Here is a 25,915-nt window from a genome sequence, read left to right on the forward strand (position 1 = left end):
GTCTTTTCTGTAATGAATTCCAGTTGGATTTCATTGACTCTTAGAAGAGGCAGCTGTTTGCCTCTTTAAGCAAAGTTGTAAAGGTGTATGTGAGCAGGAGGTGTTTTTCCTTTGGGTGCTGGAGGCCGGCTCCAAGAGCAGGTGGAGATGGGTGTTTTCTGTGGAGTAGATCTGACTGTGGTTGTTATTACGCCAGCTGGAGGCCCTGTTTTGTTGCAGAGTGCATTCTAGTGGAATGAGTACTCCCAGGCAAGTACATTCCTTTACAAACACTCCAACGAAGTCATCGAACCCTCCCATCCTTTTATGGCCCTTATTAATATGCTCCTTATCCCCTTCTCTCTTTCCCCCAATTCTTAAAAAGAGAATACAAGACCACTTGAAATAATTCTAGGCTGTTTCTTTCTTATTTTTAATCAGCTGATATCATAAGAGCACCATTTTAGTACAACCAAATCTTTTGTGAAATAGGGAGTTTTAGTTGAGATCTGTGAAAATAGAAAAGAGGTCTAAATGCTCAGAGTGCTGTCTGGGACAACTCTGTCTTCTAAAATGAAACTTGAACCTTCCAGCAGCCTTCAAATGCACAGAAACCTTGGTTATCTTCCTCTAGCATTAGAAGCAGGTGGAGTTGGGAGACACTCAGGAATACCAGTGGTGGCCCTCCAGCCAGCCAGGGAAAGGCAGGGGGTGGCCTTCACTACTCAGATATGGTTTATAGCCGTGAAGGCAATGCTGTTGCAATGGGGGAACCAAAGCACTGTCCATCTACGCGGTGCATTTGACAATCCATTTAGGTAATCTTTTATTTATAGGAAAATCAGGAAAATGGCCACAAGCAAAGCTAGAAAGCTGAAGAGTTTAAGTAAGTTTGCAAAGGGAGAAGGGGATTCTTGTACATCTCTAGTTTTTGTGACCTTGAATGTTTGGTCCCACAGGGTCATGATAGCATTTCTGGCTCCTTCCCATTTCCCTGGGCCGGTCAAACGGAACTGGTATGGTGTGCATGGGCCGAAGAAGATGGTCAAAGCCAGGTGTGGATCTGTCAGGAGCAGAGAGAACAGGTTGGGCTTTGCATCGATATAGGTCAGGAGTTCATCTATGCATGGGATATAATGGGATTGTAAAGCTTTGCAGTAACACAAGCCAAACCTTTATAAAAGGAAGATTGGGATAAAGGGGAAGACAAAAAGATTAAATAATGATAACCTTAGAGCAAGTAAAAGTACCAGAAGTAAACAATGATGGTACAAAATTTGGACTGGCTTCTATATTCTTCCCTCCATGCCCATAGCTGTCTAATGCTCTTACAGTATTATTTAAATACAAGGTGGATTCCTTGAAAATATACTCTGTACATATGGTGCTCCAAATGCTGATAATGGATCTCATATTACTTTAGTTCTGTTGTCAAATGATTAGCAATTTCTAGAAAAAAAGATTTTGTATGATTTTACTATTCCTAAATCTTTCTAGAACTCAATTATTGCTTGATTTGTATAATGTGAAAACCCACAAAAATCATAGGGTGGAATTCCCCGTAATGCTGGTATTAATCCCTAATACCATTGACTGACCTATGTGACAGAAGCTTTTAGATCACATAGTTCTAATTAATGATTTATGTTATACTGGAATTCCATAATGGATATCAGGTCGTATCCCAGGTTGAGGATGAAGAAGAGACCCCTAAAGTGCTTTTGGTATTTAGCACTTTGACAAGGGTAGAACAACACTGAAATTTGGAAATACATATGAATGAGAAAAGTGATGTTTCTTAAATGCAGTGATTTTAAAACTTTTTTATTCTGCCGCAGAGACCCTTTTTTTTTTAAGTGAAAATTTATATCAAAGTCTGAAACAGATAAACGGTAAAACAGATAAAACCAGAGATGTTTTAGGATTAGGAGTCGGGAAGGGGCAAGTCTCCCTCTTCGCTGGCCATCTCCCTTCCATTATCCCTGGCCCTTGGTGGTAGCCAAAGAGCAGAGCACAAGTGGAGACCTCTCCTCTAGAGAAGGTGTCAACAAGCTTATTATGCAAAAGGTTCTAGATGATAAATACTTAAGGCTTTGAGGGCCATATTAGGGTCTCTACCTCAGCTATTCAACTCTGCTGTTGTAATGAGAAAGCAGCCTTAGACAGTTTGTAAATTAATGAGTGTGGCTGTGTTCTAATAATACTTTACTTATGTCACCGTGATTTGAATTTCATATAATTTCCACATATCAAAAAATCTTCTTTCCAATGATTTAAAATTGTAAACGAGAAAAATAGATGGTCGGTAGATTTGGCCTATAGCCCTATTTTGACTCCTGCACTAGAGTAGTCATCGGAATAAAAACAATAGAGCTGAACACAGATTTTTTGAAATGAATGAATGAGCAGAACTTTCTGGTGTCAGAGCGGATAAACACAACAGGTTGCCTGCTGATTATGGATAAAGGTATAGAATAGTATCTGGTAGATGAGGATTAATTATATTTTGGTTTAGAATCTAAACTCCATGTGGTGCTAGATGACCATGGTCTAAAGCGATAGTCTGGGACATTAAAACCTCAATTTCCCTTTCTCTTCTCTCTCCTTAAACAGGCCTAGTTTTTTTTTTTTTCTTCTCTAAATCTCAGGTGCTTCTCTTTTCTCCAATGTAACTCTCACCTTTCTTTGCTATTGCTTTACCAGTTTTAGTTATGATTCAAAAAGAATGCATAGTACTTAACTTACCCACTGGGCTTGTTTTTTTTCTTGCATTAACTTCCTCTATCATGACGCTCGATGGTGGTAATTTATTAACACCTGTAAAGCAAAACAAGTAAAAAGTGCAATTTAACTTTAGGTTTCAATGGTTACTTAGCAGGTAAAGATACTTTACCACGGATCATATTTTATTTTTAGTACCCAGCTAGTCATCTGTTCTTCTGGCAGAAATACTAGCAGCCTAAGTGTCAGAACATCTCACTACTCATTTGATGTGACAGACCCTCACAACTGGCTTGACTGGATTTTGTCATTCAATTGATTGAACTTTTAAGTTTTAATTGAACCAGTTGATTCAGGCAAAAATAACAGGTAGACACAGCTGATACTTTTTGATCCATGATTTATCTTTTGTGCTGGTCATGACACAAATTCACTGTGATAGTGTAATTTGGTGAACAATAGATGACTTTGAGTTGTTTTAGATAGAACCTGGGGAAGGCCTCGAAATTTCCAGTATCCAAAATAATATGGCAAACTGAACATATACGTCCTGCTATTGCTCATGCACTTGCCTTTCAGGACCTGAACAGCCCATCGAGTTTGCATTTCCCCTGTGGTTATCATGGAACCCAAGGGTTTGATGAGGCCAATAACAGCCAGGGTTGGCTTTTGCAGATGTGCAGGGAAGATGTACTTGTACAGTGATGCTTGGCCATCTTCAACTTTCACCACAGTCTCATGGAGGAAGGGGAAAGCAAAGGTGTATCCAGTGGCAAAGACAATGATATCAATGGGCTCTTCCTTTGGGTTGTTGTTAAATACAACAGAGTTTTCCTTCACCTCCTTTACGCTTGGCTTGATGAGCACTTTCCCAGTGATGATACGGCCTGGGAGCTCATTACTTAGCACAGGCTCTCTTAGTTGTGTCCTAGACATAAACACGGATGGGGAAGAGACCTGCCAGGGACCAGTCAGCCAGCCCTCTCTCCTCCTTCCCTTCTTCTCATTCCGGGACTCACCCCTCCATTAGGCAGGAGGTGCCAGTCTTGGGAGAAGTTACCTCTGTGGGATCATGAATGACCAAGAAGGATGATGGGATATGCTTACCATTTACTAGAGTTTAGAAGCCTGAGGAGAAAGCGACCAGAGCTTCCTCTAGCTCCTGCTTCTCTTGTTGAATTTCAGCATTCAGCTATCACTGTCACTTTAGAGAGAGCTGAATGCTGAAGGACCACAAGGGAGACTGGGGACTTCTATATCTGCTGAGAACTGCCGGAAACTCTCTCCTCCTAGGAAGCAGCTATACAAGGGAAACATGCATGTGTTTAAAAGGAATAAGGGCAGAATTACCTTTTTCTGCCTATGCCTTTGGAATCACAAAACAAACACTTAGCAAGATGATTTTAAGTAAGCGAGTCATTTTTGGCTTATGGTGAATGCACAGAAAGAGACAATATGATAAAATGAAGGAGCTTTGGAGCAGGAGGTAGTAAGTGTGGCCTTGTGTCCAAATGTTTATACTTAGAGCTTGGGAAAGTCATTGGGTCCCTGTAGGCTTTCTTTTATGCAACTGTAAGATAGGGACACTAACATTTGCCATCCTTAGTTCATTGGGTAGGACGAAGAACATATGAAATAGTATATATTTAAGAACTTTGGAAATGATAAAGGATTAGCTAAATCTGAGAGAGAAGAGATTACAATTCCTCAGGCTCCTTTTATATATTCTAGGGTTTATGGGATTAAATAAAATTCTTTATAGCTGCCATTCAGGCTGTCATTCTAAAACTTATGGTAGAAAAAGCTCTGGTGAAAAGAGTTAAACCCCTAAGAGGCCTGGAGTTAAGAAATAGAAGAGGGTAGGAATAAAAAAGGAAGGAAAAAATGCAGGGAGAGAGCAAGGTATACGAGAGAAGGATGAAGAGAACCAGAGGAATGAAGTACATGTAGTAGGAAGGGGGCTGCCTGCATATCACTTGTGGCTTGGGTACCACCTGATCCCTGCTGGTGCAGAGTGGCATCTGGAGGAAGATCAGACAGGATCTCCAGGCTGTGGTGCCACCCTGGTAATGGAATGTCATTGTACAGACGCAATGAATGAGAAAGTAAAACCGTTGGTTCTTGTTAATGGGATAAGTCATGGGTTGTAACTGAAAGGACAAGACTGAAACCAAGGTCATCTTGACAAGGAGAAGGCACTGCCCTTAGAGAGACATGGGGAAGGATTCAATTTTTCCAACACAGTGACACAGGCAAGTGTGTTGCTTTTGTCAGAAGAGTCATAGACAGATTGTTCCCTTTTGATTGCTGCCGCTGAGGTTTATGTAACTTGCCAAGGTCACAGAGCCCACTTAGTACTAGATGAGCTCCGGCAAGTGACTGAACTTCCCTAAGCCTTAGCACACCCACCATGAAAGGGAGATTATACTACTTACTCTAAAGGGCTGTTGACAATTATGTATTACATAATTTCACTTACCAAGCAGTCAAAAACAGTTAGCTATTATGATTAAGTAATTTGTATGAAATTTTCCTTCACCTTCAGTCATGTTGTCACATTATTGCCTGGTTTGGATACGCCACTGGAAAGATCGAGGCCCCTTTCTCCCTAATAGCTCTCAGCAGACACTCCATATTTACCTGTCTTCTGGTATTAAGCCATAATTTTCACGATTGAACCAGCTGTTCATCCTTCTTGCTATCAACCAATTCACAGTTGGGAGTTGGGAGAGAATTTCTGAACATGGTCTGAAATCGCATCACGAGCACCATGTCCCATGGGTAGCCTGAGTCAAAGACCTGGCTGATCACCCAGGCCCAGGGGTGTTCAGTAACTCTAGTAAATGGTAAGCATATCCCATCATCCTTCTTGGTCATTCATGATCCCACAGAGGTAACTTCTCCCAAGACTGGCACCTCCTGTCTAATGGAGGGGAGAGTCCCAGAATGAAAGGAAGGGAAGGAGGAGGGAGGGCTGGCTGACTGGTCCCTGGTGCTGAGGAACACCTGGAAGCAATCAAACAGGTCACCCGGTTTGACACAGTGAACAGGGCTGGCTCTGTCAGAGATTCGAGAAGTTTTGTGAATTGAAAGGCACCAAAAAGTCGGCCACCCTCAAAATACATCCCTGACAAGACATTTTTTGCTCCTCTAACCCCCACTTTAAAGTTATTCTTTTGAGATAATGGTTTGAATATCTAGAGTATTCAAATGCCTTAGAACATATTATTGAGCACTTTTTATCTGTCAGGCTCAGTGCTAGACACCATGATGAATTATGTATTGAGGCTGGCTGTAGTGAGCTTAGAATCTCATGTGAGAAGACAGTGAACAGGTGATAACAACTTTGTATGCTAATAATTGTAAACGAGAACAGGGCATGGATGCAATTGAAAGTTGTCTGCAAAGGGTTTTGACACAAACCATTGTTAGAACTTACAGTAAAATTCAGTAATACAACTAGTTTCGGTGGGTTTGTTTGTTTTTGTTCTTTTGACAGATTATCTGGCTACTTGAGTTTACCTGCTGACTGAGTTCACTAAGCTAACAGTTGTTCTGGTACCTATACAATAAGGAGTTGTCTGTATAACTGTTTAAAAATAAAAAAAAATTAGTAAAAAATCTGTTGCTTTGCAGATACAAAACAATTGATTTAATACGTGGGTTTTCTCCCAACAAACTGGGGCATCCACAGCTGTGGGGTGACCACAGCTGCAGTGTTAGTGTTTTGTTTTGTTTTTTTTTTGTGGTACGCGGGCCTCTCACTGTTGTGGCCTCTCCCGTTGCAGAGCACAGGCTCCGGACGTGCAGTCTCAGCGGCCATGGCTCACAGGCCTAGCCACTCCGCGGCATATGGGATCTTCCCGGACCGGGGCACGAACCCGTGTCCCCTGCATCGGCAGGCGGATTCTCAACCACTGCGCCACCAGGGAAGCCCCAGTGTTAGTGTTTTTATTATACATCTGTTTGACCTTATAACATGATGGAGCAGTATGGTGGCAAGAACTATGAGCACATCAGTGATTCTGACATTAGACATATTTGCACCTGCCTCTCTTTGTCATGATGCAGAATCGGATATGGCATTTCGGTAGATACGAATTATATCCTGAAGCAAGGGGAGTTTCTTTGTCGATATAAAAATGATGTGTGCCGAAGCATGTTTTCAGATTGAAGAAATTTCCAGTGGTTAGAGAAATAGAAATAGTAATATGTTACCCACATGTGGTGGTCATCATGGATAGGCCTGTGTTAATTTTTGCTTCAGAACCTCCTTTCCCTTCCTTTAGGATAACTCCACCAAATTGCTGTCTTTCCAAGTCAATCAATTAGTCAATCAATCAATCGAGTTCCTTTTTGAAAATTCCAGAAGGGAACACACTCCCAGTTCTTTTTCTTCAGAGCTATTTCTACTCTTGCAATTATTGATCTAATGATTTATATTTATTTATTTGACATCTGTTTTCCCCATGAGTATATGCTCTGTGATAGAGGGAATCTTGTTTGATTGTTCTGTTTTCCAGTGTATCCCCCATGCCTGGCATAACATTCGGTATAGTGGAATTCAACAACTAATATTGATTTGTTGGCTGAATGGCTCTCAATGAGTTTGTAGCATAGTTGGAAAGAAAATACATACCATAAAAGGTAATTAGCAATACTAAGAATTAAAAGTGCCGACCGAGGAGTGTAAATTACAATTATTACATAAATTCATACTAGCGAGAGATCATTTTGTCTTGGGTTGAAGTATCTGGGAATGTAAATTAAATTGTAATAAAAGAGAAAAGGGCACTGCAGAAGGGAGGGTTATGGTGTGAACAAAGAGGAAATTAGAGACTTGGGAACTGGAAAGGGCACAGAGTAGACCTGTCAGCGTGCAATTGATGATCATGTGGGAAAATAGTGTGGGATAAAGTTAAAATGGAAGATTTGGACCACATTATGGAGACCCCTATAATGCAGGGCTGATACATCTGCAAATTGTAATTTTTATTTTTTTAGGTAAGGGGGAGTTAGTTTTTTTTAACATGAGTGTCATAATGAGAGCAGTCTTTTCAGAGGATTTGCTTGTTGGTGCTTGGGGGTCTGGATGGATTGTCGTGTGTGGGGGGATGGACTGGGGTAGGAGTGCAGGGACTCAGGGTAGAATTAGGAGCTGGGGCTTTGAATGGAAGAGACTAGGATTTGAGGACTGGCTCTACCACCTGCTGTTGGTATGCCTTTAGGCGGGTTATTTAACTTCTCTCAGTCTCAGTTTCTTCATCTGTAGTCAAGGATACTAGTACCTACTTTGTGGCTTGTTTTGATAATTGGTAGAGGTAATGCAGTGAAGCATTTAGTGCCATTTTTGGCACAGAGTAAGAAAGCCCAATAAATATTGACTATTTCCATAATTATTATTAGGAGGACAACGCAATAGACTCAGTGGGAGGTGGTATGGACCTGATGAGGGTGGTGGCAATCAATAAGGAAAGGAAGGAGCAAATGGGAGATCTTAGCAAGAAAAATTGCCAGAATTTTCTGACCTATGGGACTGAGTAAGAAACAGATGTCCCCTGTAGCTCTTTTTGACTGGGAAAATGACAAAAATAGGAAGTCAGAGAAGTTGGATTTGGAAGAAAAATGACACCTGGAATTCACAATAACACTTATGAACATTCAAGAAAAAAATACCGAAAAAAATCTGTTCAGTGTATGTGTGTGTGTTTTAGGATTTTTTTTTCCTTTCATCAGTTATCATGGTGTCAAATACTCTTTGCCTGAGGCATGTGTCTTAAGATAAAGCTCCTCATTAGGTAACATCAAGAATGATACCTTCTTTGCCACGTGGCTGGCCTCCATAGCAATGTCTGTGCCAGAATTCCCCATTCCAATCACAAGAACTCTCTTGTCTCTAAATATATCTGGATGTTTATACTCTCAGCTATGAAAATACTGGCCTTTAACAGTATTTATACCTATAGAAAAAAAAAGAAGTCAAATAGAAAATTTATAAGACTAGTGAATGAAACATACATGTTATTCAGTTAATAACATCCTTTTGACAGATGATTTAGGTTGTTTTCATAGCATACTCAATTTTAAGAAAATCTGAAACATGAATACATAATTATACAAGGTACAGAAATTAATGGGTGATTATTTATTTAATGGAAGTACTTACTCCATCTCACTAGATAGGCCTCTAGTTTTACTTACTAGATGATTACTAAGTTAAAATATCATGGCACTATAAAAAATTTTCCCCCCAAACCATTGTGGAGTTCAAGGTTTTGGAGCATAAGCCACCCATTATCCTTGCTTTGCCCTGCAATAAACCTTTCTCTAATTAAAAAAAAAAAATCATGGCATAAAGACTTATTAAGCTAAAGTGTAAGAAGTCATTACCTTTCAAAGTTTGACAGAAATCAATGGGACAGAAATATTCTATTTACTAATATTTGATCTATATAGAACTTTTCACAAGCAAGGAGCAAGAGCAGAGAAGTTAAAGGGAACTATGAGTCAGTGCTTCCACTCTATTCAGCAAGCTTTCTTGGATACCTGTCACTGCGCTAGATGACATGGGAAATAAATAGAAATATGGTCCCTATTTGAAAAGATCCTTGTGGGTTCATCTTGGTGACTGACAGTAACTCAAGCTGGGTTTGCTGAGTCAGCCAGAGTTGGCTCAGAGAAAAAGGGATTCTGTTAGTTACACTGGGATTAGAGCTGCTGTTCCAGCTAGATATCTCAAACAGTTGACGCCAAATCTCATTGAAATGTCAGATGTTTGGCAAGTTTTGGAAAATACTCAAGGTTGTGTAACACAATCAAAAGTAATACGTCTTGTACAAAGAAACTTTTTTTTTTTTTTTTTTTTTAAGAAAACGTGATAAGACATCTAGATTCTCAGGGGATGAGTATGGATGCTGTGCACATAGCCTCACCAAGGCCCAGTAGCTCTTTACTTCATCTTAAATCATTAGAACTCTAACATGAATCTCAGTTATAACCCAACCACAATCTAGATCATTTAGAATTTAACAATGATGCAACCAAGTTTAAATATTAACTCAGCACAGGGACCCAATCTGGATCCAAGAACTGCCAGGAAGGGAGAGCCGGACAAGTTTAATGAGAATAATAGAATTATCCCTGAATCTTAGATTATCTTAGATTCTCACTGGATCAGCTGTTTGGGACCACAAATGGACAAAAATGAGACTCTGTAGCTGAGTCTTCTACCAGGCTAATACTTTCCCCACTTATATTACAGGAGAACAGAGCAAGAACTTTTATTAGGTGAAGTGGTTGTGTTAGTAAACACAGCTGAATGTATATGGTATCTGAATTAATAAAATTAGTTACCTTGGGAAGTTATATATTTATTCCAGCTGTAATACCTATTATTTTTACTAAGACATTTTGGAACACCTTTTATGGAATTGCCTCCAGAACTCATGACATGTACTTTTGAATAACTTCAATGAATTTAATTTTTGTAATGGTTAACAACTACCCTAGGGAGTATGTACAGACCAAGCAAGTCTGCTGTGGGGCAGAGAGGGAGATAGAGATTTGGAGGACTCCATTTCAAGTCTAAAGTCATGAAATTTTAGTGCTCAAAGGCTGCTTAACAATAATTTAGCCACGGATTTTAAGTGAGCAATTGGTAGTGGCTGGTAAGATGGATATCGAGAAGGACGGCAAGTACTGTAGAGTTCTTTTTGCTTGATTTGTGATGTATGCTATTGGGTAAGGTGGTCCAAACCCCTCAGTTTCTAGGAAAGAAAACCGAGGCTTAGAAAGGTTAAGTGGAAAGCCCAAGCTTATATAGCTTGTTAATTGTATAGCCTAGAATGTATACCTCCAGGGTCCCAAGCTCATCCTATTTAAACTGAGTACATTGACTCCATTGCTTTCAAGGTATGTTTTATCCTAATCTGACCTGACTTGAGTAACATCTGGGGGACAGATCCAGGATCATTGGAGGTACATGAGTTTGTTGTAAAATGAGTATTGCTATCACTCCAGGTCATATGTAGATGTGATTCCTTCACTGGACTCCTATAAAACTCTTTTCAGTCTTTTCATGCAGGCTATGTGTTGTCTTATCCACCTCTGTATTCTTAGCATCTTGTGCAATATACTGTAGGTGCCGAATGAATGCAGTGTACTCTCTATGTCATGAAATTTTCCGGATTCTTGGAGTGATCCTGTACCAGGTACTCCTTCCTGGGAGTCTGGAGTACCTTGCCTGCTCAGGGATTTTTGTCTGTAGGCAAGAAAAGGGTCGGGTGGTAAGAGTTCATTGTTGAATGTGTTCAAGCAGAGGCTGTTGAGTCTTTCTCAGGGACGGTGAAGAGTTTTCTGCACCAGGAAGAAGACTGAACTGCATTCCAATTCAATGATTATAGTCTATGGCAGTTTTCAGGACATGTTTTATCTTAACTTGACCTGACTTGAGTAACCTCTGGGGGCAGACAAAGGATCATCAGAGGTACGTGGGTTAACTGTGAACCAAGCCTTGGGGTCACTACAAGTCATATTTAGATGATTCAGAGAAAAATTTCCTAAAGTTTTAACTTTTTGAATCCTTTACTGCAGATGAAATAAACCAAACCATTGAATTTTCTATTCCCTCTGAGTTGTAATCTAACTGAAATTTGACACAGATTACCATGAATCATATTACAAAAGCCAGATAAAGAAACTGAGACATAAAGATGTCTTAACTTGCCTTCTAAGGCTCATGCCCCTACTGACTATTAATCCAGTGCCATAAACCTCTGATCTAGGTAATTGCTATGACTCATAGAAACAAACAAAAATCAAGTTACTTTTTCCTTTATTCACTGATTGATCTCTGCGGCCTCTATACTCATCTTTCTCAATGCACCACTGCTGAGGCTCACAACTTGTCTAGGCCTCCCAAGTCTTAGAAGACTTTCTGAGTGCTACCAGTCACTTAGGGAGGGACATTGAACTTTAGTGAAGCATAAAACTGCTTAGTAATTATTCATTCTGCTCTTTGGTACTCATAAGTTGTTTGAAACAGATGAAAGCCAAAAACTGGCCGGATAGTGCTGGTTAGGGAAAAAACCCTCTTACCTCACAGCTTAACTGTTTAATGGAGGAATCAATAGGAATTTATTTCCAGACCAATCCAGTGTAAGGATGGCTCCCATGAGACAAACTAAGGTCAGTTGCAGAAAAGCCTGTACCTGGAAAGGAGTCCAGTGGCAAATATGGGTTAGTAAGAAAACTAGTGCAGACCATGACAGCGTCAAAGATGGCTGACTCTTGCTTCCCTTCATGCAGAGTGACTACCTCCCATTGGCCGGTAACAGAAAAATCTGGGCGTTTTGTTACACTGAAGACTTTAGTCTGAAAAAAGAATCATAGACATGGTTAATAGTTTTCAAGGTTCCAGTAAGGGCCTGCTGGCTGACGTGCTAATTGCATTTCAAGTGTTCTAGAGAACAGATGAAACATAATTAATAAGCATAACCCTAGAAATCAAATTGGACTATCAGATTGATCATAATTTCCCGGATGGAAGTATTCTAAGCTTCGAGTTGTAGAGGGGTATTTAAGAGAGGTGGTGTGGTCCAGAATTTTTAAGTGATTTCCTCAAATTCTCACAGTGAGTGATAGAACCAAGACTATGACTTAGGTCTTTCTATGTTTTAAAAATTATTTTTCTGTTATGTATAGTTCTCATACACAACAGTTCCTTTATAACAGCTCCTTTAATAGAAACACGGATAATATTGAATATATAATTGAAAATATAAATTTGGTCCCAAGTACCTTAGTTTATGAAAGGTCTTATAGACTATGATGTTGAAGTTTTCCCAGATCTAGAGAACTACTGAAAAGTGCTAACTTTATGGCTGAATTTGTTGGGGGTTGTCTAAATTTCAAATACAGTTGATTCTTGAACAATATGGGTTTGAACTGCGGAGGTCCACTTATATGTGGATTTTTAAAAATAGTAAATATTACAATACAACAGGATTTGTAATTGGTTGAATCTGTGGATGTGGAACTGTGGATACAGAGGCACCTGGGAAATGGAGGAAATGGGAATTTTCCACTGTACAGAGTTGGCACCTCTAAACCCCTGTGTTGCTCCAGGGTCAACTGTGGTCTATTTTTGTTCTCATGGAGTACATGTATATCCATGGGTACTAGATTCTGATTCAGAAAATATATAAAAGAAATTTACAAGTCAAGTTTAAAAGCATAAATGAGCCACTGACCAAGAGACTTTGCTGCCTTGCTTTCCTCTTCAGTTTTCAAAGAAGACAGACTTCTCAAGTCCCTCCTAACGGTTCACTGTCTGGTTTATAATATTTGAAGTGCTTCTTGGGTTCTACATTTGTATTAGCAATTGTCTTTTTAAAATATAAACTTTCAGTTAATTAAAAAAAACTTTCAAAATAAATTTATTTTTATCTTGAAAATAATGTGTTCATCATTGAAAATTTGGAATGTATAAAGAGGAAGGAAAAACAGAACCTCTTACAGACAGCTGCTTGTGTGTACTTTCTTAAGACTTTGGTGAACATCTAGTTTTTTAAAGTTATTTTAAAACAGGCTTGGGAAACAGGTAGTAAAGGAAATGCTTCAGATTCAGAAATTCTGATGCATTAAATATATTTTTTGTGGACTATATCCATTGACTATGGTAGTGTTTTATTTTTATTCTGTCCCTTGGAAAATAAGGAAGTGGGGTGAAATATTCTTTGGACAACTGGAGTACTTTTATTTTTCTCCAGTTTTATTGAGATATAACTGACATATAACACCATATAAGTTTAAAGTGTACAACCTAATGATTTGACATATGTGTATATTGTAAAATGATTACCACAATAAGTTTAGTTAACATTCATCACCCCACATAGTTATAATTTTATTTTTTGTGATAAGAACGTTTAAGATCTACTCTCTTAGAAACTTTCAAATATACAATACTGTACTGTTAGCTATAGTTATTATAGTGTATATTACATCCCCAGAATTCATTTATCTTATAACTGGAAGTCTATTACTTTTGACTACCTTCACCCATTTCCCTTCCCCATCCCCCATCTACTTCGGGCAGCCATCAATCTGTTCTCTGTTTCTATGAGTTTGTTTGTTTGTTTTTTTTTTGATTCTACATATAAGTGAGATCATACAGAATTTGTCTTTCTCTGTCTGACTTATTCCACTTAGCATAATGCCCTCAAGGTTCATCCATGTGTTTGCAAGAGACAGGATTTTCTTCTTTATTTACCATGGCTGAATAATATTCCATTGTCCTATCTATCTATCTATCCATCATCTATCACATTTTCTTTATCCATTTATCCATCAGTTGTTTCCATGGCTTGGCCATTGTAAATAATGCTGTAATAAACATGGAGGTGCAGATATCTCTTCGAGATAGTGACTTCATTTTGATCAGGAGTACTTTTAAGGTTGTGAATGTGAATCTTATATGGTACTTGTTTTGATCAATCTTTCCATTCATGTTACTTTCTCTGTGTAATTCTCCAAGAATTCCTTACTATCCCCATCTCTGATAGGGAGGGTAATAGAAGGGAAACACATGGATTTTCATGTGTTTCTTGCAGAGGAAGGAAAAAAGGAAGAAAGAAAGAGGAGAAAGAGGATATATTTTTTTGCCTTTGTCCTTCTACCTACCTCCTGTCTCTGTCCTCTGAAATGGGAAGGGAGGTGGGTATGGCCAATGAGAAAATATCAAAGATTTTTCTATTCCCTAAGATACTAGAAAAGATTTCCTTCAAATAGTGACATTCTCTTGTGTATAGGCCAGTGCACCCATCCATTCATATAAAGGGATAGTAAAAAGAGAGTACCCAGGAGCTGACAGGAAGTTCTCAATGGCCCTGTGTATAGGCATTTGGCCCAAACTGAAAATCTGGTTTGACAATTTTAAGGTCCATTTGGATACTTGGTTGTAAGCATTGCAAACTAAAAGTTTATACATACGAATCCTTAGACAAAGTATCTCCAGATTTACTTAGGGTGATTGTAAGTAAAAGGGGAAAAGGAATCCAGCCTGGTGTCAGCAATCTTGCCAGTTCACTATCTGATCTACAGAACCTAGGGTAGAGAGAGATAATAGAAAATAGGTAGGAAACACTTCCTGACTACTAACTGATGTTTTGTGCCTTTCTTACCTTGAATTGAATGCATTTCAGAAGGTTGAACTGGTTTGCATACATTTTGAGATATTCCAGGATTACAGAATTTGGCACATAGTTTGGATAATCTTCTGGGAATGGAAAGTCTGGGTAACAAGACATCTCCTTGCAGCTGTTGGAAACCACAGACTTGTAGAGGCTGGCTCTGCCTTCTTCAACATGTTCCTGTACAAACAGTGCATGCACATGAGTGTGTATGCATGTGTGCATGTGCATGCACACACATGAAATGGATGTTAATTTTTAGACATTGAACCATACAATTTACGTATGCTACCTGCTACTTTCTAATGGAATTTGCTATCCTTACTTGAAAGATGATGAATATTGGACCCCACTATGAATATCATAATCAGAATTACAATTTCATTTATTACATGCTAACAAACCTGGGATAAACTCACCTGTCCAGATTCACACAGCATCACTGCAAAATACAGGAGAATATGGAAATATACCAGAGCCAGGAAGTAGTATCTAGATGATGAACGATTGCTTTGGTTTCATGAGGTATTGTTGAAAGGATTATGGAGAAAGGGGGTTCAGATTATGAAGGATTTTGTATCTGAAGTTAAGGAATTTGAATTTCATAGAAATTCATGGAAGTGATTCATGTTAAATTTTGAAAAGATAATTCTGGTTCTACAAGAGATAACTTAGAGGGATCTGGAAAGGAAGGAAATGAGGCTAGTTAAGAACCTGAAACACAAATCCATGCGATTGCCAATGAGGGCCTGAGCAAAGGCAGTGGCAGTTGAAACTGAGAGAGATGGGATTTGTTAGGTAGCAGAAAGGTAGAATGCATAGGATTGTGAAATTGTTTGGATTTAAGGTTTGGGAGAGGAAGCAGGTCAAATGTTTCCAGATTGGACAACTGTGAGCATGGCAAAACACTAAACAATTTCCCACTCCAGTTTTGACTTGGGTAACTAGCAAATAGCAACATCTCAGACAACTACTACAAGGTTGAATAGTGGGCAGTTTTAATTATTCATTTAGGTATGTACATTGCCTCTGTCTTTTAGATGTATCATAAAGAATTGTTCTAATTTCAGTGGGAAAGTCCTTAGTATTTTAATATTGTTTACCATCTTGTATATGTATAGTTCTTTTTTCCTGTGGAACAAAAATTATTTTATTTGTGTGAACAAGTAGAAACGTGAACTTAAACCTCACATATGGAGAGGACGTACTTTGTTCCCTCAAAAGGTTTGAGTCTAGATCTGCATGAAATATGTAGTGATAACAGAAAATAAAATTATAAACATACCTTTGTAGTTTGAATTGATACCGATCTCATCAACTGATGAGTTCACCTTATCTTGCTTATTTGTGACTCCACATCTGACAGTCCCATTTATCCAGAATAAATCTAGAAAACTGGAATCTAAATGGCTTCTGAGAAAGATGACTATTTAAATCCTGATCTTTCATTCTGTAGGAAGATCTAAAGCAGTGCTACTCAAAGATGTAGGGACTTCCCTGGTGGCACAGTGGTTAAGACTCTGAGCTCCCCATGCAGGGGGCCCCTGTTTGACCCCTGGTCAGGGAACTAGATCCCACATGCATGCCACAACTACAACTAAGAGTTCGGATGTCTCAACTAAGACCCGACACAACCAAATTAAAAAAAAAAATTAAAAAAAAAAAGAAGCAAAGATGTAGTCAGCAGAGCCAGACCAGTATGATCTTTTTACTACCAGTCTATGACAATATAAATACAGAAGGTGAGAGTAAGCATCTAGAAACTTTTATAGCTATAATTTGACATTGCTCAGTATCCAGGCATGTGGACTCCTTCGTGATGAACGGGACGTAGATCAGTCTTGGTTTTGGCTAAGTCACGTGATGAGTTGTGTGGGATTTGAACTGAGTACTAGTAATGCGGGTAAGACTACATTACAGTGTATGACATTTTTAAAAAATTAATTAAAAAAATTTTATTTATTTATTTATTTTTGGCTGTGTGGGTCTTCGTTGCTGTGTGTGGCCTTTCTCTATTTGTGGTGAGCGGGCTTCTCATTGTGGTGGTTTCTCTTGTTGCGGAGCATGGGCTCTAGGTGCGTGGGCTTCAGTAGTTGTGGCAAACGGGCTCAGTAGTTGTGGCTCGTGGGCTCTAGAGCACAGGGTCAGCAGTTGTGATGCACGGGCTTAGTTGCTCCGTGGCATGTGGGATCTTCCCGGGCCAGGGCTCGAACCCGTGTCCCCTGCATTGGCAGGCGGATTCTTAACCACTGCGCCACCAGGGAAGTCCCCAATGTGTAACATTTTAAGGTTAGTTTGAAAACTGTTTTCCAAAAGTGCATAAAAGCTATAATTATTTTATTTCATTGAAAGATAATTGATATTCGCTTATAATTTTACAGAATAAATGATCAGAACTGACTATTGATAAAGGACTGAAGTTAAATTTTAAAAATACAGCACTACTTGCTTCATTTTGGATAGCAGTTAAAAAAATGAATATCCTGAGCTTGCTGAGGTTTCTTTAAAATCTTTTCTTCCAGTTCATTCTCATATTCTGTGAGCCTCATTTCTCTACTATGTGTGTTGTTAAGCAAAATTTAGAAACAGTTTAGATATATGTTATCTCTTGGGAGGAGTGCTCTCATCCATCCAGCCCAGATTAGATAAAATGACAGACAAGAAGCAAGCTTAATTATCACATTATAAACCTTAAGTATTAATATGTACAATGTGTAGTGAAAGTGTGCCTACAGGTGTTTAATATGGAGAACTGATATTTCACACATATGGTTTTGTTTAGCAAAAAGTTACAAGTGTAATAGTGATTCTCTATAGTAGTTGCCTCGTGCACACTTTCAAAGAAGTTTGAATTTATGTTTTGAAATTTTTCTGTTTCATTTTCACCTTTCTAATAGTTCATTTTATTATATTTTACAAATATGATTGTCTATAATTTCTTGGAAATTAAAATAAATCTGATTCTTCTCCACAGTTTGAGAAGCACAGCTCTCTAGATTTGTGCTTCTAAATCTTGTTAAGAATTGCTCAGGGAATCTTATTAACATGTAGATGCTGACTTAGTAGGTCTGGGTGAGCCTGAGATTCTGTATTTCTCACAAGCACCCATGCAGATGCTGCTGGGTCACGGACCACGCTTTGAATAACAAGACTTTTGAGCTGTCTTGCCCAATAGGAATGTGATGCAGGCCACACATGCTCTTTAAAAATTTCCAATAGCCACATTAAAAAAGGTAAAAAGGAACAGATGGAATTAATTTTAATGGTATATTTTATTTTACTCAATATGTCCAAAATTTTATAATTTCAATGTGTAATCAATATAAAAATTATTAATGAAGTATTAAAACTTTTTTCTCATATTAAGTCTTCTGAATTTAGTATATATTTTACACATCTGAATCCAAATGCTAAATTTTCACTTGAAAAAGTGGATTTACATACCCAAATTGTTAACAAATACACTTAAAAATTCTCCAATAACTGAACTGAGTATTGGTTTTAAAATTAAAATGAATTTAAACTAAATTAAATAAAAAATTCAGTTCCTTAGTCGTATCAACTGCATTCCACAGTTACATGTGGCTGGTGGCTACCTTATTGGACAACACAGATTTAGAACATCCTTAAACTTGAAGCCAGGTATTAGAACTAAATTTAGTGCTGGTTTGGTGTAGTTAAAAGCGATCAAGTTTCCTCTGGGTTATAGGAAAAAGAGAATGGGAATAGCTCTAAAGAGCTGTAATATTGAGAAGTTGAGAGCAAACAGAAGGGGAAGAAACTATAGTAAAAGGAGAAAAATATCAGTTATAAACATTCTGGGGTCAGTTTGTGTATGACCAAAGCTCCCTCACTTTTCTCTGGCATCTGAGAGCACCACATTGTAAATAATACTTTGTTAAAATCGCCAATTTCTAGTTAACAACAATAAAAGGCTAAATTTGGAATACATACTGTTAAAAGGGGGGTAGAGATGTGCATAATATAATTTTGTAAAGATTTCCATAAAAGTAGTTCAAAAAAATTTAAAACATTTTATAATGGCATGTTTAAAAATCAAAGCGTAGTAGAGACTCATTGGAATTGGACAAGTCAGGGAACCATGGGGACCTTAAAACAAATGAACCCACAAACAAAAATAGAAAAGAGAAAAAACAACAACTCTGCTGCGCAAAATTTTGGAAAATAATTGTAAAGGCAGGAAGAAGAAAACCTTCCAGGAAACACTGAAGCCTAATGTGAAGTAATGTATCACAGATGCCAGCTGAGGAGAAACTGTAGCTTAGTATGGAAACCTGGCCTTTAGGATGGAATCCAACACCACTTTGCTCTGTCTCTCCTTCCTCCCACTGATTGTTTCTCCTGGTAAAATACAAGGTCTGGAGTGTTTCAGACATATACAGAGAGTACGAGTCCGTGCCACTTCTGAATGGGGTTTGCAGGTCCTAAGCCCTCCCCTCCAGTGTTTGCCTCAGTGAACAAACTGCCCCAGTGATTCTCAGGCCCTGCTGGGACCCCCGGCTGCAGGCACTCTTGGCATTGTCTCTATGTGTGTGCCAGTTACCCTCTGTGTGGCACTCTGCATGTGGAAGCACATTTTTCCTGAGAATTGATGGGGGCACTTAGGGGAAGGATTTTTGTCTTGAAGGTAAAAGTGAATGAGAGGAGAAGGGAGATGGATTGTACAGAGGGGAAAAATAAAAAAGGCAAGAATGGAGGGGTTTCTGGCTTCCTGGTCCACTTGGTCCTGCAATACCATGGGAAAGACGTCATATTCACTAGAATACTTCATGGGATTCCATGGACAGTCCAGGATTTGCCTGCCCTTATTCCTGAGCTGTGGCACAGACTCTGGAAATGCATGGAGTATAGTTCTTGTCAGCACAGACCATGGAGTCAGACAGCCTGGGTTCATATTCAAGCTCTACATTTTTAGCTGGGTGACCTTGGGAATTTTCTTAACCTCTCTGTGTCTCAGTTCCCTCTTCTATAAATAGGAATAACAATACTACATAACCCCTAGGATAAAATGAAATGATAGTTCTAATGCATTTAGAATAGTGCCTGGCAAGCTCTCAAAAAATGTTAACTGTTATTTGTAATATTCTTCTTCTAAAATTACCGTGGAAATTTACTTTCTTAAGCTTTGTGTCCTCCAGAGAGGATTATAGGCAACAGGAAGAAACCTTTGTCAGGTCAGAGGTTTCTCCTTTCTCCTTTAAAAAATAGATATAAAATGATAATAAAAGTCACTCCTATATAGATACATAGAGACATTCTCTCAATGCACGACATTCACAGCTCTTGTTTTTTTTTTTTTTGGCTGCGTTGGGTCTTCGTTGCTGTGTGCAGGCTTTCTCTAGTTGTGGCGAGTGGGGGCTACTTTTCATCGTGGTGCACGGGCTTCTCATTGTGGTGGCTTCCCTTGTTGTGGAGCCCGGGCTCTAGGCACGTGGGCTTCAGTAGTTGCAGCACGCAGGGCTTAGTAGTTGTGGCGCACGGGCTTTGTTGCTCCGTGGCATGTGGGATCTTCCTGGACCAGGGCTCGAACCCATGTCCCCTGCATTGGCAGGTGGATTCTTAACCACTGTGCCACCAGGGAAGTTCAGCTCTTGTTCTTAAGAACAATTACTTCCTTCTTTTCTTCTCCTTTGAACAGCCGGAACACATTTTACTTTGTCACTTCCTCTCCCAATGGAGAGTCAGACTGTCTACAATCTGTCCAGAGTCTGTAGATCTATTTTCAGATCTACAGCACAGGGGAACTGTGGAAACCTCAGAGGAGATTGAGGAACCCCCAAGAGGTTAGGGGCCTGTCAGGTGTATCCCCTCCAAGATAATATGAATTCAATAAATGTTTGTTTAATATATGAATAAAAGGAAACCTACTAAGATTACTGAACTTTTAGAAATAAGGCTTTTAAGAAGAAGTAAAATGGTACCCAATTAACAAATCATTTCAGCCCCTGTAAGAATCAGGCTTAACGTGCCTAAAGAAGAAATAGCTGAAGAAGAATTCCTTAGTGATTTAAGGGGGTGAAGTATTACACTTCATCGTTGCCCTCACTGAATCTAAACATATGTGGTGCATAAGGCGCATAGTAGGTGCTCAATGAATGTGGAATAAGTGAAAGGTTACATGTGCAGAAGAAAAGACCTCGATGCGCGTAAGGAAGCACGTCATTCCAGGGAGAATTATTGTTACAGAGATGTGATGGGTGAAGCAGAATGTGTTTCTATCAGCGTAGTATAATTTCTTCTAGAGGATGTCAGTGTGGCTCTACATTAAGGCTATTTCTCAAGGCTCCTTCCTATACTAAAATTCTCTAAGAGTAATATTAGTTATGAGTGACAGAACAATTCCTGACATTTTATTTCTTCAAGTATTCCTCTACAATCGAGAAAATCAGCCAATATCATTACTGTTTGTTCTAAGCCTCCCTTTCCTCTCAAGAGCCTGAGAGAGTTGGTTGTGGAACAGATGTTCCACACTTAACCTCCTGCTGCCACTTGAGTTGGTGGTCACGGGTGGGTTCTTTATCAACGTATCCCTTTTCTTTTTAAACGATGCCAACCCCTCCCCCGCCCCAATGAAGGATGGACTTTCTTTTCCATTGCAACCTTTGTCTGCTTCCTCTCATTTTAAGACTGTGGTCTGGAAGAGGCCAGAGTTATGCCCGTGTGAGTATCGAATTACGCGCAGTAGTTTATAATCTCTGTAATGTTGGGGGAACCTCTCTATTTGTAAATGGAAACCTTCTCCGTATGTGTTTTATTGGGTTTCTGCAGTTTGCCTGTCTATTTTTGCATTATGGCCCCTTTCACCCAGAACAGGCACTAAGGATCCCCCTTGTACATTTTCTGGTAAGCACAGCCCTTGCCCGAGCAGACTCTGTAATTCTGAAGGTTTTGAATGGGCCACTTGCTTTGATTGCAAAGACACCTCTAACAGTCTTTCATGGTGTGTGTGTGCATGCGTGCATGTGTGTGTGTTTGTGTGTGTGTATCTGCTGGGGTAGAAGGGGGAAGGGATGTCTCTAGAAAGACCCAGGAGAGTCATAGCATTTTAGATCTGGAAGTCCCCTTTAAGGTCACTTAGTTTAGAGATTTTCAATCAGGCTTTAGAGGAATCTCAAGGTAGTACAGAGGTGCCTTAAAGAGGCTGCTGTGTCAAGAGAGGGCTGCTGAATGAAGGTGGCGATGGTTTTTCCTGCCTCCCAGGACCTAGTAATTTAGCTCTTATCTATTTTTTAAACTGACTCTGCGTTCTTACTTTACAGATGAGGTAATGGGGACTGAAACGAGTTGTTAACTGAGTACCATTTTACTTAGGCTACTGCTGGGTCACCCTCTTTCTCATCCTTTTGATGTCCTATCATGTGCCTCACAAGGGCCTCTATTTTTCTTTTTCCTTCCCCTTCTGTCTCTGAGAAAAGTGTGCCTCTCCACTTTTCCGAGGCAAATCCTTCCACTTGGGCCTGCAATTCCACTTCTTCCTTTTTTTGCCAGGATCTTTTCTCAATTTGGGCTTACATATTCAATCATTTCCTATCATCCAGATATTTTCTCTTTACCTGTAAACATATATGGGTCTTCCTATCATGCAAACAAAACAAACACAACAACAGAAAGACATCTTAACTCTGCTCATCATCCATTGCTTTCTAAATTGAGTATGAATCCCTTGCCCAAACATTCAGCCACTGTCCTCCCCTTTCATTATTTCTCTTACAAGTACCACACACACCAATAAGCTCTTTTTATTTTCCAAGCATGCCCAGTACTTTTTCTTTACGGTTTCCTCCCTGGCATCTCCCACTCAATCTCATTTGCCTGTTGAAATCCTTCAAAGTCCACCACACACCACCTCCTCCATGAAGCCTTTCTTGGCTTCCCTCAAGTGAATGTAACCCTGACCTCAGTTAAATACCCATAGCATCGTTTCTGACTTACAAGATCCTGCCCTTTTCCCATCAGACTGACAGCTCCCTGAGGCAGGATGACTGTTTCTCATTTTTGTGTCCGTCACAGCTCTTTGTGCATAGGTGTTTGACCTGCCCAGTCACACAGCCAGTTGGGCACAGCTGTATCTAGAACTCATTTCTCTTGATTCTTACATTAATAGTATTTTTTTGTGTGTGTGTTAATAATTGGGTATCTGTGATTTATATTAGGAGCATTTTTGTCTGGTATGCCAAGGTCTCTGGGCTTACTTTTTGCTTTGATTGAGATTACTTTAACCAAGTAACTCTACTCTGGCAGTTGTATCCTGGAAGCTAACCCTCAACCCCAATGGAGTAGTAGTACTTATCTGGAATACTGTGTTAAGAAGGAGTCTGAGGCTCATTAGGGGAAGGGTATAGTGTTTGATTAGCAATGTTTTCAATGGGCATGAGAGGCTAGAGTTATGGCATTTGTGTCAGGTTTCTGCTCCCCTTTCGGAATGTATGTGGTTTGAATCATGGGAACAGATGTTCTCTTTTCCCTAGGCCCCTTGGGGAGGTCTCTGTGCATTGACGGTCACATTTGGTGGTTGGACACATTTCAAGATATGCAGTTCTTCTTTATTTGAGCCAAGCTGGTCTATGCTGGGACTAAACTAGGAACCTTGGCCTCTCTGGAGCTTTGCTCACTGAATTAGAAAATAATTACTTTATTCCTGTTCCAAGTTCTACCCTTCTATAATAAGGGAATGCTAAGTGTTGCTTTCTCTCAGTCTCTTAGGACTCTGAGGCCAGGATATCTGACACCTTGCTCCTTTTCATTCTTCCTGACTGCTTTCTCCTTAGCACATTTAAAGCTCACGGGATATGTTCCTGCTCTCCTGAGAAGAAGGGAAAATAGGAGGTTTGGGGAGATCTGATGCAAATGACTCCCTGGCTGAGCCGTGGAGCTCAAAGGGTTTCAGTGGCCTCCAGCAGGGCCCCTGTGGTTTCCCTGGACCCCAGGCCAGTCAAGGGTGGTCTTTATAGTTGCCTTTCCTCCTACCTCACCCCTTTTCCCTCTCCAATGCATACTGTAGTCCTGAGAATATTATTATTTTTTTTGCTCAGGCAACAAAAAAGTCTCCAGACTCCTCACATCCTTCGCTTCTGATTGTTCTTGACATGGATTGGAATTGCCTGGACAACAAGACCTTGAGTGTAGGACTCATCCTACACTGAGCCTTGTGTCGCTTTACTTCAGATAGAGCAGAGCTGGAAAAAGAAGCATGTATAAGCAGCTCAGTCTTTCAGGCAGAGGCAGAAATTCCTGTGCTGTGTTTATACCATTGCCCCCAATACTCGAGTCTCTTGCTTCTGACCCCCAGGTTCTGCTCCTGCCCTGCTTGTCCTGAGTTTTCCTGGCTTGTCCCAGCCACTCCATCCTCTTCTACCCTTCGTAGGCATCTTTATTCCTCTTGGCCCCGGATGAAGTTTGCAAGGTGGCTGATGCACCTCCTACCCAAATTCAGGCTATTCCCTGCTTCTTTTTTTAAATCATTTTCAATGGCCCTTTCTGTCCCCCTGTTCAGCAGATGTTTCTGGCGCCTATGGGCGCCAGCCCTTGTGGAAGAAATTCAATCTCTTTTTGCGACAGTCCAGCCCTTTTCCAATGGACACACAACAAAGCTGTCGAAGCCCCACTTACGGTGAATCTCCACAGCCCCCCAAGGTCGTCGCTCCTCTCGAAGCAGGTGGGCTCTAGTCCTTCTTCCGGACAGCGCTTGATGGAGGCCAGGCCACTGACCCCAGCTCCCACAGTTGCAACTCGCTTGGCCATGCTCTCCCGTGTGGGGACAATGAAGCAGAACCTTTTATTCACAAGTGAAAGCCCCACCCCATCCTTGGCTCCTCTAGCAAATCAGGAAAAAGAATTTGAAAGATTAAGGGATTTGCTTCATTCGAATCCTCTGTAGCTGGTTTCTGGTGTTGTGAATGTGAGAAGAGAAGTGTTCAGGTCACTGGTTTAACCCTGTGCTTGGTATGTTCCCACCCCCTCACTCGGAGCTGGTTCTAAATTATAGTACGACTGTTGTCAAGACTGTAGCTTTTGGCAGAGTGGCTGAAATCGGATCCTTTAGTGGATGGAGTTTTGCATTCGGGACTGTGCTGCTACTTCTAGCCTCCCTCCACTCCCCGTAGAGTGGAACAGAGCAGCAGACCAGGAAATGATCACCTTGTCAAACATGGTGTTTCATAAACATATGAAGCTGAAGCTCAGATTGGTGTAGCGTTGTGACACAAGGCCTCACAGCAGCTGGTGGAGCGGAGTTGGGATGAGGAACGAAGACACCACGACCACCACAGGTGCTGCTGCAGCACTGCCCGGGCCAGTCCCAGCCCCTAGCATCCTGCCAGGGCTCTGGCTGTGCTGTCCATCCTTCTACCTGCTGCCAGTGCTTGGTCACCAGTGGAAGAGAGAGGGTGTGTGGTGGAAACGTAGGCATGGAGAATCATCCCTCCTCTCTCCATCGGATCCTGATTCACTTCTAGGAAGCCATTGTGTCATCATTGGCACACGTGGAGGATTGTCTGCTCCTGGCCATGAGTTAACATGAATTTGTGAGAATGCTGAGAGTCAATAGAGTGTATTGGTTAAGCGACCAGACTCTGGACCAGATTCCCTAGGTTAAAGCTCAGTTCTGTCAGTTACCTCTCTGTGATCTTGGGCAAGTTATTTAACTCCTCTGTGCATTATAAAAATGGAGAAAATAGTAGGAGTTTCCTTGCAGTGTTTTGTGAGAATCAAGTGAATCAACACATGACAGTTGGCTTAGCAGTGCTCCTGGCACTTAGAAAATGCTCAATAAATAGAAGCTATTGTTAACTATAAAAACATTTCCCCAAATTGGCCTCCTCTTCTGCCTTTCCCATCAATGAGCCTCTGATCTTTTAATTCCTGTAGCACTTAGGTCAATATGTACACCTTTAACACTATACCATGTGATTTTAGGTGTTGTTCTCAAATATTTTTTTGTGAAAAATTTTCTCTCCCCAAGTTAGTAAGTTTTTAAACCACATGGGTCACAGAGTAGATGCAAA

General features: G+C 40.1%; 1 protein-coding gene across 1 annotated transcript; it reads right to left on the reverse strand.

Annotated features, from left to right (window-relative positions):
- Positions 1-809: 809 nt before the first annotated feature.
- On the reverse strand, positions 810-24,656 carry FMO1 (flavin containing dimethylaniline monoxygenase 1). The gene is given in 9 exon segments (XM_019952143.2): positions 810-1,152; positions 2,721-2,796; positions 3,273-3,628; positions 5,341-5,420; positions 5,422-5,536; positions 8,504-8,660; positions 11,910-12,072; positions 14,883-15,071; positions 24,522-24,656. Coding segments are annotated over 9 exon segments (1,611 nt in total). The 5' UTR covers positions 24,654-24,656.
- Positions 24,657-25,915: the final 1,259 nt, after the last annotated feature.

The sequence above is a fragment of the Tursiops truncatus genome, chromosome 1 (genome assembly GCF_011762595.2).
Source record: "Tursiops truncatus isolate mTurTru1 chromosome 1, mTurTru1.mat.Y, whole genome shotgun sequence".
NCBI lineage: Eukaryota > Metazoa > Chordata > Mammalia > Artiodactyla > Delphinidae > Tursiops > Tursiops truncatus.